Here is a 12,663-nt window from a genome sequence, read left to right as displayed (position 1 = left end):
AATCTGCTTAGACGCTTTCCCAACCGATTAGTCGCCTTCCCAACCGATTAGTCGCCTTCCCAACCGATTAGTCGCCTTCCGAACCGATTAGTCGCCTTCCCAACCGATTAGTCGCCTTCCGAACCGATTAGTCGCCTTCCCAACCGATTAGTCGCCTTCCGAACCGATTAGTCGCCTTCCCAACCGATTAGCCGCCTTCCGAACCGCTTTGTCCCTTCCGCAGCCCCCACCGCCCAACGCAACATGCTGAACAACTGTGGAGAGTCCAAGTGCAGGGGGTACGCGCAGCACCTGTGCGACCAGCAGGGGGAAAAGCGGACCAAGCAGAGGGACGCGAACGAGCAGTACTACCAAGTGGCGAGCAACCTGTTCGCCAGCGGGGAGGGCTCGGGGAGAAGGGAAGGGGGGGGAGAAGCCAGCCTGATGAGCGGGAGCCCCATGATGAGTGGCAGCATGCTGAGTGGCAGCATGCTGAGCGGCGGCGGAGGAGGAAGCCCCCCGCAGAACGCCAGAATACTCAAGCCGCTGGTCCAAGAAAAAGTAGTGGAAATTATGAAGCCAGAAATTGAAGAAAAAATAATCGAAGTGCCACAAGTGCAGTACATAGAAAAACTCGTAGAAGTCCCGCACGTCATTCTGCAAGAAAAATTAATTCACGTGCCCAAGCCAGTCATCCACGAGAGAATCAAAAAATGCCCAAAGACAATTTTCCAGGAAAAGATAGTGGAGGTCCCTCAAATCAAAGTGGTAGACAAAATAGTGGAAGTCCCTCAATACGTATACCAGGAGAAAATCATCCAAGTGCCAAAAATCATGGTGCAGGAGAGGATCATTCCAGTGCCCAAAAAAGTCATTCAAGAAAAAATCGTAGAAATTCCACAAATAGAATTAAAAAATATAAACATTGAAAAGGTTCAGGAAATCCCAGAGTACATCCCAGAGGTGGTGAAGAAAGATATCCCATACACACAGATTGTGGACCGACCTTTTCACGTTGAAAAAATTGTGGAGGTTCCCCACGTTCAGCATATATACAGAAATATTGTCTCCCCCCAGTACAGACACATACCAAAACCTGTGGAAGTCCCCATGGCACATTATAGGACCTTCCCTATTGAAAAGCTAGTCGATAGGAATGTGCCAGTCCCGGTTGAACTCCAAATCGTCCAAGAATTTCTATGCCCCAAAATTGAAGCCAGATATAAAGAAATTCCAGTCCCTGTACATGTGCAACGCATCATTGAGCACCCCATTCCGAAAGACGCCATGAACAACCCATTTCTTCTGCCCCTCTACTACCAGGAAGATAACATAGACACGGCATCCACCAAGGGAAGCTCGAAGAATTGCTTCTCCTTCAACTGGAACAATAAGCAAAACGCTACGAAAATTAACAAGGGCTCCAACCAACCATCTGTCGAGCTGCTACTACATAATGATAAGCATCACAGTAAGGTCAACCCCAATCAGGATCAGCACATGAGAGCCAAGTTTGTTTCTCCCTCTGAAAGTGTCCTCCACACTACACACTTGAGAGATGATGACCCCCTAAACGCTCAACCCACTTATCATTACCCAAATGGAACGATGCACAATGGTGCTTCCATTCACGGAAATGCGGCCCTCAACCAGATGTACAGAACGCAACATGTCACCAGTCAGGCGGCCTACCCTTCCAACTTTAACACTGCCATGCTCTCTCCTCAAGATCAAAACGATATGTTTAACGGGAGCAACTCCATGGGCTTTACCCACCCATGTGACAGCGAACTCGGCGGTGCTTACCCCCCCATTTCGGCCCTTGGCCAGGTCTCCCCGCACGGCGAGTTGAACTGATCGCCCTGTAACTGCGTGCGCATGTGCACATGTACAGACATATGTGCGCATATTATACCCCCGTAAGCACCTCCACACACACCCCTCCAACGGCGCCATTTAGCAAAAATGCACTGCTGAACTGGGGACCTACCCATAACAGTTGGGAATGTTCCGCGTGGGAGGTGGGTTTTCCCCCCAAGGGGGTGCGCTTTTGTCAGAATTGTTTTGTTCCGCTTTGTTGTCCTTGTCCTGGCGGCTTCGTCTTGGCGGTTTTGCCCAGCCGCTCCTGTCCAACCGCTTTCCCCCTGCGCCATTTGCTTTCTTTCCTTTTCCGTGCGCACACATGTTCGCATTTTTTCGTCCACTTTTTGGACACCAAGAACGTTTTAATTATTTCTGCGTGAGTCTCCGCCCCGTCCTTCTGCCCCCAACCGGGGAGGCCACTCTATCGCGGAGAACCCCGCAGACCTCGTCAAACGCAGCTCCGCTTCGCCGAGCAAAAATACCATCGCGATTACGAATTGGGTTGCTTTTTCTAAGTTGCGTTGCACGATTAACAAAAAAAAAAAAAAAAAGCTCAGCTGTATGTACAGACATGCATATGAACATATATGAATGTACTACATACATATGTGTGTATATGCACATACGCATTCACAAATGGGAACGAAAAAGGCAGGACACTGTTACAGGGCGCAGGAGGTGAGCTGAACGAAAAATTAATAAGAGACAAAGGGGGGGGGGCGCTGATCATTAAAAATACGTCTGTGCCCCCTGCGCGCGGGGTCAATGTGTAAAAGGGCCCATCTATATGTATATAAATGTGTATGTATCTGCATATATATATGTATACACATATATATGTCTATCCGTGTGCTTATGCATGGGGGGTGGACGAATGGGCACATTGCACACCCGCACGCGCACTTCCCGCGTCCCCAGGGAAAAAAAAAAAAAAGAAAAGTAGGCAGTTAGGTAGGTATGCAGCTAGCTAGCTAGCTATGTAGAGGACGCGGGAAAAAAAAAAAATAATAAATCCATTTACCAACACTTCAAAATGCTTAACAAATGTATTACTTGTCGTGAGAAAAATGTGAAAAAAGAATTAAGACAAATGTTACGTTTTCATAAATACTTAAAAAATGGGGGAATGAATAGGGGGGTTCGCAAAGAATGGGCGCGTCAGAGTTGGGTCGCCCTGGCCGCCACGCTAGGCGGTCCACTAATCGGTCCACAAATCGGTCCACAAATCGGTCCACAAATCGGTACATTAATCGGTACACTATCCGCTATGCACTAACAGCTATGCCCTAACCGCTACGCTCGCTCGCTCGCCGCTTTCGCCGCGCTCTCTCAATACTCGTGCGCGTTTATTATATCCTTGGGGACCTTGGAGGGCAAATCAAAGCCCTCCGCCTTCATCTCGATGAAGTGCCGGGCGAGGGAGTACTCGAACAAGTCCAGGTAGCCATCCTTGGTGATGTCGGCGAGGTTCCAAATTTTGTGCAACACGGAGCTGGGCAACTTGCTCTTGATCAAGTCAGGCTTCACCTGCTCGCCAGACAGCTTTCCAAAATCGTTGGGCCCCAGTTTGTAAAAATCGTCCGAATATTTCGAAGTGTCAATGGGACTTAACAAATACTTCTGTTTCACCCACATGGGAATTTCTCCAGAGGTCAGCTCCAAAAAGGGAGTCAACTTATTCTCAACGATGGTGCCTTCCTGGGTTTCATATCTGGACTGCTCAATGTTAAAGGATTCTTTGGGGATCATTTCTAGCAGTTGGGGGATATGCACATTTAACACTTTATTAATTCGCTCGATCTTTTTCAAGTCCAGCTTTGGAATGCTTAACCAGTCAATATCGTGTAGCTTCTCTCTCATGAATTGAACATTGGGGAAATCACCCAGAGGTAAGTTGTAATCCTTCGCCACTTCTTCGTATACCTTATCCAAAGTTTTTATTAGCTTATTCTTAATGTAGTTTTTCCTAAAGTAGGGTAGCTTTTTCCTCAAATGGGACAGCAAATAAATGTGGACCTTCAACGTTCTACACCTTTTAATAAAATCGTTCAACCGAATCATCGTGGAGTTTCTGGGAATCTTCGACAACTCCTTATACAAATCGGACGCTTCTTCTTCGAAAATGTTTCTATTCTCATCATGCATTAGCTTCCTATCCCAAAAGGAGCCTATATACACTCTATTCACTTCCGGGGTGTTGATTACAATCCCTAGGGACCACATCAACGACCCGTACACCCTCATCAGCTGCTGCGTGTTAATCGTGTCTGCCTTATTTAGAATAATTCGTATCTTCGAATCTTGTCCCTTTATCGCTTGTATGCATCTTCTAAACTCATCTGAGATGTCCAATTTGTGCGCGTCAAAGATGAGGAGTATTAAGTCTACTCTCTGGGCGAACCAGTATATAACCTTCTCGAAATCGTAGCCCCTACTGATTTGCTTTATTCCGCTCAGCACACCAGGGGTGTCAATTATCGTTAGCGATTTCAACACATCGCTACACGTGTTGGAACACTCCAATTTGGAGAGGAAGCTGTTGCCAAAACTTTCCAGCTGAGAAAATGGCTTCGTTATATCACTGACGAGGGCATTCCCTGGAATGAGTTGCTCCTTCTCATTATACATCACTGCTACGAACTTATCCGTCGTGGGCTCTGGTCCTATTCTCATTCCGCAGTACTCCTTCTCTATGAGGTGCTTTATAAAGGTCGTCTTCCCTGTTGAATACTGGCCAAGCAGCAGGATCATCGGCTTGGACAGGAAATCCCCGCTCGTTAAAAGCGGCTTGTAAAAATGGTAGTAGTTGAACTCATTCTCCAATTCCAGGATGTATGTTTTGTACAGGGAGTACAGCCCCTCCAACACGTTGTCGTAGACGACCGTTTCTTCCTCGGTCCTGTAGAGCAGCTTTTTCATTCTCTGCCGTTGGGAGGGGTTGGGACGGGAGGCCTCTCTCCGTGCCTCTCGCCAGAATGGCGCAACTGAGACCTTCGCTCGGTATATCTATATGTGTATATGTGCACATGCACATGCACGCGCGTGCCTATGGAGAGCGCCGCACTGCAGGCGAGCTGCACCCAGTCGAACCGAAGCACACTGCGTGGTAAAAGCTCGCTCCTCGGGGGCGTTCACCTCATAATCGCCCCTTTGGCAGGTACCTCTTGCGTGGCGGCGTTCTCTATCACGCTTTCACGCATGTGGGGGAAGGGAGACAATCACCTGACCTTATTCTCCTTACTCCTATTCCGAGCCACACTTCCTCACTCACCAAATCCTCACTATTTTGCTTTACTTTTTTTTCTTATTTTTTTGGTAATGCAAAATGTACTACTCTACGCTGTCGTGTCACCCTCTCACAGAGTGCGCCCTCGTCATTTTGGTGCACAGCTGGAGAGGGGTCACTATTTCAAGTTAAAAGTGGGGCAAAACAAAATGGCCAAACTGAAACTCGATATGTTTAGATCATATGTATGAGGGGTACGGCTGGGGTTGCAACCTGCCCCGTTGCGGGCATTCAAACTTCGCAAAAGGCGAAAAATGCGCCAGGCGTTGGCTGAAAAGAGCTGCTCGAACAAATGGATACAAATAAGTGCTATGGGGCGTAAATAATATACATGCTGTACATACGGGTAATGCTATACATGCTGTACATACGGGTAATGCTATACATACTGTACATGTAAACCTCGAAACGTTGCGTACCAGCGCGCGCGGGTAACTGCTCGCCTCTCTCTACAAGTGCGATCGCCGCTTCACAAAGGTGCCTCTCTCAATTCGAAAGTGAACTGCTTTTTCTCATCAAAAAAAATATTTTTTGCTGCTTAATCTCTCGAAATTGGTCCAAACTAGGGAAATCCAAAAAAAAAAAAAAAAAAAAAAACATTGCCACTACGCATGCGCAGTATATGGTGCTATTTATGTACGTACATAAATTGGAATACATTTTTCATGTGAAGCAAATTATGTAAGTTACCCATTGCTCCAAAAATAAATTGCCTCACGCGTCGACGCTTTAGCCTTTTGAAATTTGGCGCAATGCCTTCTTTGGTAAAATGGCAAGGGACGTATGCTCTGCAGTATATAATAGCATAAACTGCTCTTCCAGGAAAAGCTGCCAAATGGGTGTTCTCTCCATGCAAATTTCCTCACTTTAGCTGCCAAAAAAAAAAAAAAAAATCGCAAATTTTTTAAAGCGCCACTTTGAGAAAAATTGCCACTTGCTCCTTTTGAAAATGCGTGCCTCCACCGCGGGGGAAAGAAATGCATCCACAAAGGTATGCCCAAATGTATGCCCCACTGCGTACGAACAAGTGGGCAAGTGCAAGTTACATCGCTGAATTTTCCCCGTACGCAGATTAACACGTTGTCATTTTAAAGCAGTGTTGCCCTTCCCCCAGTTTGATTAAACATCACCTTTCCGCGAGGCATACCACTGCGCACGTCGCTTAAGTGGCCTAGAAATTGTCGCAATATAAATCCAGCTGAACGTTCCCAAAATTCTTTTTCAACTCCGACAGTGGTTCAAGTGGCAACGGCTGGAGGGGAGAATACATACACCTGTGCGTCGTGCCGAACTGAAATGAAAAACAAATACGTGGGAAAGAAACACCACCCTAGGTATTGTAGCCAGGCCAGCCAAATTGTACGAGGCTAAAAATAGCAAAGTGTTATGCACAAATGGGGGGTGTCCCTACCACGACGTTGCGGGCATCTCTTACAGCCGCAAAGAGTATACCAAACAGAGCATGCCATCTTTTTGAGGGTAAAAAAAAAAAAAAAAATGGTACATTACAACTACAGGTACTGCTCCACTTGTAGATTCACAATTTGGCAAGAAGGCCAATATAAATAGCACCAGTTTGTATCCCTCTTTGCCACTTTTGGGGCAACTTTTTTCAGCCCATTTGGGGGAAAAAAAAATTCCATCGCAAATTTACACACACTGGTGCAGCACATGTTGTGGTTTCTCGCCGCGCGGGTGGTGACCTGTCACAAGCTGCAACTAACAACCCAGTTTGCCATAAAAGCGCTCATCAAAAAAATGGGAAACTCCTGAGCAATACCAACGCACACTCTCACAAATGTTTACCTCTTTAATGTTCTTCTCCTTTTCCATTTTTCCAAATTAATTTCGATTCAAAATTGCCTGAACGGACAGGAGTAACTATTCCCAAAATTGGCACAGATAGCTATCTAGCTAGCTATTTTTTTTTTTTTTTTTTTTTTTGTTCATAAAAAAAGTGAAAATTGTAAACGCGGTTATTCTCCCCATAGTACATTTACGAAAATGCACACACACGTCTTTACGCGAAGAAATACATGCTATATTTTGCCGCGCCTTAGGATGAGGGGAGTAGACTCCTTCTTCCCACAACACATCACGCGGGAATGTTTTAAAAATTGTGCGGCTTTATGCCAACTCTCCTTCTGTGGAACCGTATAAACGGGCTAAGCGTAATGGCCTGATCAGGTCGTGTCCTCAAATTTACACCAACTGGGTTGTTGTTTTCCTCCTCATTTTACATTTATTAAGTGGGGAGAAAAAAAACTTCATTGCGATTTCGCGTGAGGAGTATGCTTTCCCCGTGTACATAAAAACGCGTGCGTGTAGGGGCATATTCCCCCACTCAGTGTTCTTAAAGCGAACGAGTCACAAATTCAAGTGAAGCCAGCCTCTCCACGGTTTGCCTCGAATTGTGACACCCCCGTAAGTGGGTCCCCCCGCTGTGCGATTTAGCCTCCAAAAGGAGCCTTCTCAAAAGCACACAAACGGGAGAAATTTAACGAAGCGGGAAAGCCATACGCTTTGGCAGTTCTACATGCACGTCATCCGCCCAGTGGAACATGGATAGCCGTAAAAAAAAAAAATAAATAAAAATGAAGCAAAACAAATCATAGCAAATCATAACGTAACGTAACACAACACAATATGCCATAACAAACGATGAGCGCACTGCGCGAACTGGCAAACCATTCCACTGTAAGCATCACCCAAACGACTGCATGCTTCAGCCATGTGAAAACGAAAATGCGGGGAAAAAATGTGCAAAATAGCATGTGACACAGGGGAGGCCGAGAAGCAGTGCTCGTGCGATCAAGCTCGAACAAACTAGGTCGCACCCCTAACCAAGGTTGCTAACGCGTGTGGGGAGGCTTCCACGTACGAGACGAAAAGGTGGCCGTTTCTCAGTCAAGGGGCACACGCAATTGTAACGAAACTTTCAACCAAGCTTGTGCTGCTATCTGCAGACCCCACCGCCCCTCTACATTAGAAATTTGTTTCCATTTTTGCATCCTCATTTGGTAGTGAAAGCAGACCCGCCTCACATAGCACCCTCTTTTGGGAAATTCACACTCAGGGGAAGGTTTTCCAACCTGAGCGGCTTTCCCCCTGTACTGCTCACAGCATGGATGCGCTTTTACAAAAAGGAGAAAAAACTAAAATGAACGAAATATGCAAAAGCTTTCGAAATATGCATACCGCAAGGTCATCATCGGCAGAGAAAAACGTAACTCCCATAGGGTAATCAGCACAGCGGTAGGGCCCTCGATAATTCCCATCGCCCCAAAATGCATCACGTGCATGAGTAGCGGACCCACCCGAACAAACCGCAAAGCGTATAGCTTGCTCAGAGATTACATGGTGGAAAGAGACCACGAAAGTGGACAGAAGGGGGCCCTTCACAACCGCAATGAAAAGATAAACTTTCCTGGGAGTAGTACTCCAGGGAGGAGAGAAATTCTGCACCATCGGAAGGATGTCGTAGACATTGTTCACATGAACAGGGACACATTCACCTCGCTGAAGAGTCTCCTCTCCCTAATTGATAGCATAAATACCCGAGTGGTGCAAAATGGATTAGCGGCCAGTAGACAAAGGGGAACCCCCTCCAGCAGTGGGATGCTCCAAACCAGAGCAGTTATAAATGAGAAGGAGTACCTCCTCTGTGTAGAGCTGGGAGAAGATAGCAGAGAAGGAAGCGCACCTCTGAGGAGAAATTCCTGTTCAGGGAAATTCCCCCCTTGTGATGATGAAGATCTTCTCCATTTGAAAAGAGAAATTCAAGGCATCGATTTTTTCGCCTTATCTGCTCTACTCCGGGTGTACCAAAAAATCGTCAGAAAAAAAAAGGCCCCCCATGGGGGTAGCCTTTCCAGAGTAGCTTTCCCATTTAACAGGGTGGAAAAGTTCATCCTCCAAACGTTATGCTCTCACATTGACAGTCTGCTTCAACGAAAGGTGAAGAGAAAAGGGGACACGGTGGATAGCCCTCCCCAACAGGGTCCAAGCAGCGAGGCTCCCTTCCGTGCCGTATACTGGGAGGTATTAAGCATTTTACAAATCCTCACACACAACAAAGGGGAATACATAGACTTCATAAATCGAGTGCTATATGCACAGTTTAAATTTGTGGACAAGCACAGACATCACTATAGCTATGCCTTCTCGGTTGGTCTCCTTCCTGTGATTAATGAGGTACTCCTATATCTGTCAAATGGGGTAGGGTCTCCTCCAACAGGGGGGGAAGACCTCCGTCACCCTGCGTTCTTTGCAACCATAGGTGGGAACCCCCTTCACATGCAGAAGGAGGCCTTTACGTGGGGGTACATCCAGGAGAACTACCAAAAAGGGGAGCTATCCGTACACAGGTCTGCCTCCCCATCAGGTGATGAACAGAATGGAAATGTAGACACGCCGCAAAACTGCGAACCGGATGAACGTACTGCGGAAGAAAGACAGAGCTGTGCAGATATCGTTTGTCCCCCCCCGAAGAGCGCCCAAAAGGAGTTGAACCCCCCGGAGGATGGCGAGAAATTCTCCTACTTGCAACATTACAGCATCACCCTGCTCAGCATAATTGCCAAAAAGATAAAGTACATGGAAAAGAGGAACCATGTCCATGACGTAGGGCTCATACTCGAGGGTATTAACACCCTGATGCATGTGGAAGGCAGCTCGGGGGGGCAGCCCTCCAGCTTGATAAATCAAAGGGCAGAATTTTTAAAGGACGTCATCCAGAAGGGTAAGGACCATCGCAGTGAAGTTAGCCAAAAGATGTACCTCCTCCTCTTTCTGGACTTCATTTTTAACTTTTTAAAAAACGTAAAATTTGGTCCCAAGGCCATCCATAGGATCACAAAAGAGGGGGAATCTCTTGGAGACCATTTTCTCAAAATCCTCTGCCTCTCCAGCAGCATTAGGCAGATGCTGACGAGTGGGAGAAGAAGTAGTGACAGCAGGAAAGCTCACCACCACTGTGGTCCCTCTGTTGGGTGCACCAATGATGCGCCTCTCTATGCAGACCAAGCCTCCAAACTAATCAGTAGGGTAAATAAAAACATCGGTCTGCTGACCAGCGAGGCAATTCTACATGCCCCCAATTATGGTTTGCCCACCCGTTTGGAGAGGAGCCACCTGCCCAACGCCTACATGGCCTACCTACTCAATGACGTCTACCTGCAGAGCAACAGCGAAGTGAAAAAAATGACTCTTTCGCATTTCGCAAAGAGGAACGAATCGTCACATTGGGGGAGCCAACCAGGTGAGGGGCAAATCTACCTGGAGTATATCACCCTCCACAATTTGGTGAAAATCTTCAAAGGGGAAATTAACCAAGCGGGAAGGAAAGACGCAGAAGGGAACGGCGCAGAAAGGAACGGTGCAAAAAGGAACGACTCCGAAAGGAACGGCGTAGAAGGGGAAAGCGAAAAATCCGTTGAGAAGGTTTTCCCCTTTTTTCGGACCCTCCTGGAGAACTGCTCAAACGACGCCACAGAAATGTCGCGTAACCTCCAGATGAAGCAACTCCTGCATGGGCTAAACAAACTCTGCTACTTCTACCTGCTGTGCAAAAGGCACATCACGAATGCCAATTTTGTGGCTCTTGCAAATTGTAACTTCTACCTTTCATTTTCGATAATTAATTGGCACATCGAAAAATGCCTGAACAGGTCAGAATTTTTTTTCCCCCATTTTGTCAACATGTGTGCGGAAAAAATATCCGTCATTGTGGGCACTCTCAAATGCTTCGGTCTACCAGCGGAAGAAGACTTGGCCAACTGCCTCTCCAAATTTATCACTTTAACTCATCTGTGCATGACTGAAGAGAACAGGAAGAGTCTCCTTTTTTATGTGTTGCCCTATGTGGAGCGCGCGAGAGGGGACCTTGGCAAGGTGGGAAGCCTCTTAGTGGGTACCGAAGTGCCGTCACTCCGTGGCGCGGAAGGGAAGGATGAGCGTACCCCAGTAGGGGGAAGCACATGTGAAGATGCGGAGCGGATGAGCAACGTTTACTGTGAAGAAAGCTCGTCTGATTGCACCCTCTTTGAGGAACCCCCGTCTGGCTGCACCCCCGTTGAAAACCCCCCATCTGGTGACACCCCCGTACGCACCCACCAAAACTTGCACCACGTGGAAAAACGCATCACAGAGGTACTATCCACATTCGAGGAGAAACAAATCTCCCCCATCGGCCGTGAGAAGCTGCACGAACTGCTAAACAAACTGCTGAACAAACTGCTAAACGAACATGTGCGGGGGGGCCTCCTGCTCAGGAAGGAAAACCAAATCCTCAGAAACAAGTTAAATTACATCTTGCTCAATTTCGACTCGTTTGTTAAGGCACACATTACCCAAGCGGTTGCAGAGCAGCAGTGGCTCATTGCCCACCATGATGCCGAGGGGGAATTGGCTCACACGGGAAAAGGTGGCCCGCGTGTTGCACTCCATCACGTTGCTCACATGAGTGGAGAAGGCACTGTAGAGGGGGACAACTCCATAGGAGGGGTAGTACCCACAAAAGATGTGGACGAAACTACTCCTGGAGGAGATCACCCAGATGGACATGCCAAACTATCACTCCATTTCGATTACAAACACGTCAGTGCCAAAAATGAATATTTCCGACAGCTACAAAAATACGAACGTGAAGATTTCCAAAAAATTAACAACGTTTTGATAAACATGTACCTTTGCAATCCGTACGTATGCTCCAAGAGCAAAGATGTTATCCTCTCCAGTGGGAAATCCCCAAAGAAGGTCATCATTTTGCCACAGGATACGTATCGAAACATACACAAGTTGGTCGCTGCGGGAGAGAGCGCCGAAGGGTTCAAACTCCTCAGGCGTGTTCACCACTCGGTGCACCTCTTCTTCATCCGGGTGAAGTTTTTTTTCAGCAGGATGAGTTGATGGAACGCGCACATGGAGGCTACCAGTTTGCAAACGCATACATGCAAATGTTTATCAACCGTGCATACGTATGTGCCATATTGTATATGTTTTTCCCCTTTCCCTTTCCCCTCCCCTTTTTTTTTTTTTTTTTTTTTGTTCCTTCGCAAACTCTGCAGACAGAGCAGCCACAACTGGTAAGCAACATTTGTTTTGTTCACGTGGGAGGGAAGTCACATGCTACCATGTGCGCAATATGAAGGCGAAAATATTCGCAGAAGTACATCCTTTTATATGTACGCGCGGCAACGCCTCGCAGTGAGATACCCTGAAGGGGAAAAAAAAAAAAAAAAAAAAAAAAAAAAAGCTAGCCACGAAAAGGCCGCTTTTCCCCCCCTTGGGCTGTAAAAACTGCCCATATTTTCCCACTTCCCAAATTCCTGCTCCCCTTTTGCGCGAAGGCTAAATTTTGTGCAGCACAAGTGAGAGCGAAATTATTCGGGAAAAACGTTCAAAAGGGTTTTCACAAAATGGCTTTACAGAACGGTTTTCACAAAAGGGCTCTCCAAAACGGCTTTCACAAAATGGCAAGTTATCTCCACTTCAACTGCAATACCGTTTTGTCCCCCAAGTGGGTCATTTTACCG

At 46.9% G+C, this 12,663-nt stretch overlaps 3 protein-coding genes across 3 annotated transcripts, besides 15 other annotated features; 2 read left to right on the top strand and 1 right to left on the bottom strand.

Moving 5' to 3' along the window:
* Window positions 1-243: 243 nt before the first annotated feature.
* On the top strand, window positions 244-2,303 carry PVX_119330 (hypothetical protein, conserved; the record flags this gene model as incomplete). The annotated part of the gene is made up of 1 exon (XM_001613013.1): window positions 244-2,303. The coding sequence occupies one exon, from the start codon at window positions 244-246 to the stop codon at window positions 1,834-1,836; it is 1,593 nt and encodes a 530-aa protein (XP_001613063.1). The 3' UTR covers window positions 1,837-2,303.
* Window positions 1,026-1,049: a microsatellite.
* Window positions 1,692-1,714: a microsatellite.
* Window positions 1,856-1,881: a microsatellite.
* Window positions 2,107-2,132: a microsatellite.
* A 487-nt stretch (window positions 2,304-2,790) lies between the features above and the next one.
* Window positions 2,791-2,871: a microsatellite.
* A 300-nt stretch (window positions 2,872-3,171) lies between these two features.
* PVX_119335 (EH (for Eps15 Homology) domain containing protein) lies at window positions 3,172-4,761 on the bottom strand (the record flags this gene model as incomplete). Its single annotated transcript, XM_001613014.1, has 1 exon — window positions 3,172-4,761. The coding sequence occupies one exon, from the start codon at window positions 4,759-4,761 to the stop codon at window positions 3,172-3,174; it is 1,590 nt and encodes a 529-aa protein (XP_001613064.1).
* Window positions 4,357-4,392: a microsatellite.
* Window positions 4,762-5,189: 428 nt separating the features above from the next.
* Window positions 5,190-5,219: a microsatellite.
* Window positions 5,220-5,323: 104 nt separating this feature from the next.
* Window positions 5,324-5,346: a microsatellite.
* Window positions 5,347-7,264: 1,918 nt separating this feature from the next.
* Window positions 7,265-7,294: a microsatellite.
* Window positions 7,295-8,485: 1,191 nt separating this feature from the next.
* Window positions 8,486-12,037, top strand: PVX_119340 (hypothetical protein, conserved; the record flags this gene model as incomplete). Its single annotated transcript, XM_001613015.1, has 1 exon — window positions 8,486-12,037. The coding sequence occupies one exon, from the start codon at window positions 8,486-8,488 to the stop codon at window positions 12,035-12,037; it is 3,552 nt and encodes a 1,183-aa protein (XP_001613065.1).
* Window positions 9,005-9,061: a microsatellite.
* Window positions 9,064-9,090: a microsatellite.
* Window positions 9,539-9,559: a microsatellite.
* Window positions 9,800-9,820: a microsatellite.
* Window positions 11,089-11,108: a microsatellite.
* Window positions 11,801-11,831: a microsatellite.
* Window positions 12,038-12,663: the final 626 nt, after the last annotated feature.

The sequence above is a fragment of the Plasmodium vivax genome, chromosome 8, assembly GCF_000002415.2.
Source record: "Plasmodium vivax chromosome 8, whole genome shotgun sequence".
NCBI lineage: Eukaryota > Apicomplexa > Aconoidasida > Haemosporida > Plasmodiidae > Plasmodium > Plasmodium vivax.
The sequence above is the reverse complement of the archived record's forward strand: the minus strand, read 5'-3'. Positions and strand labels throughout refer to the sequence as shown.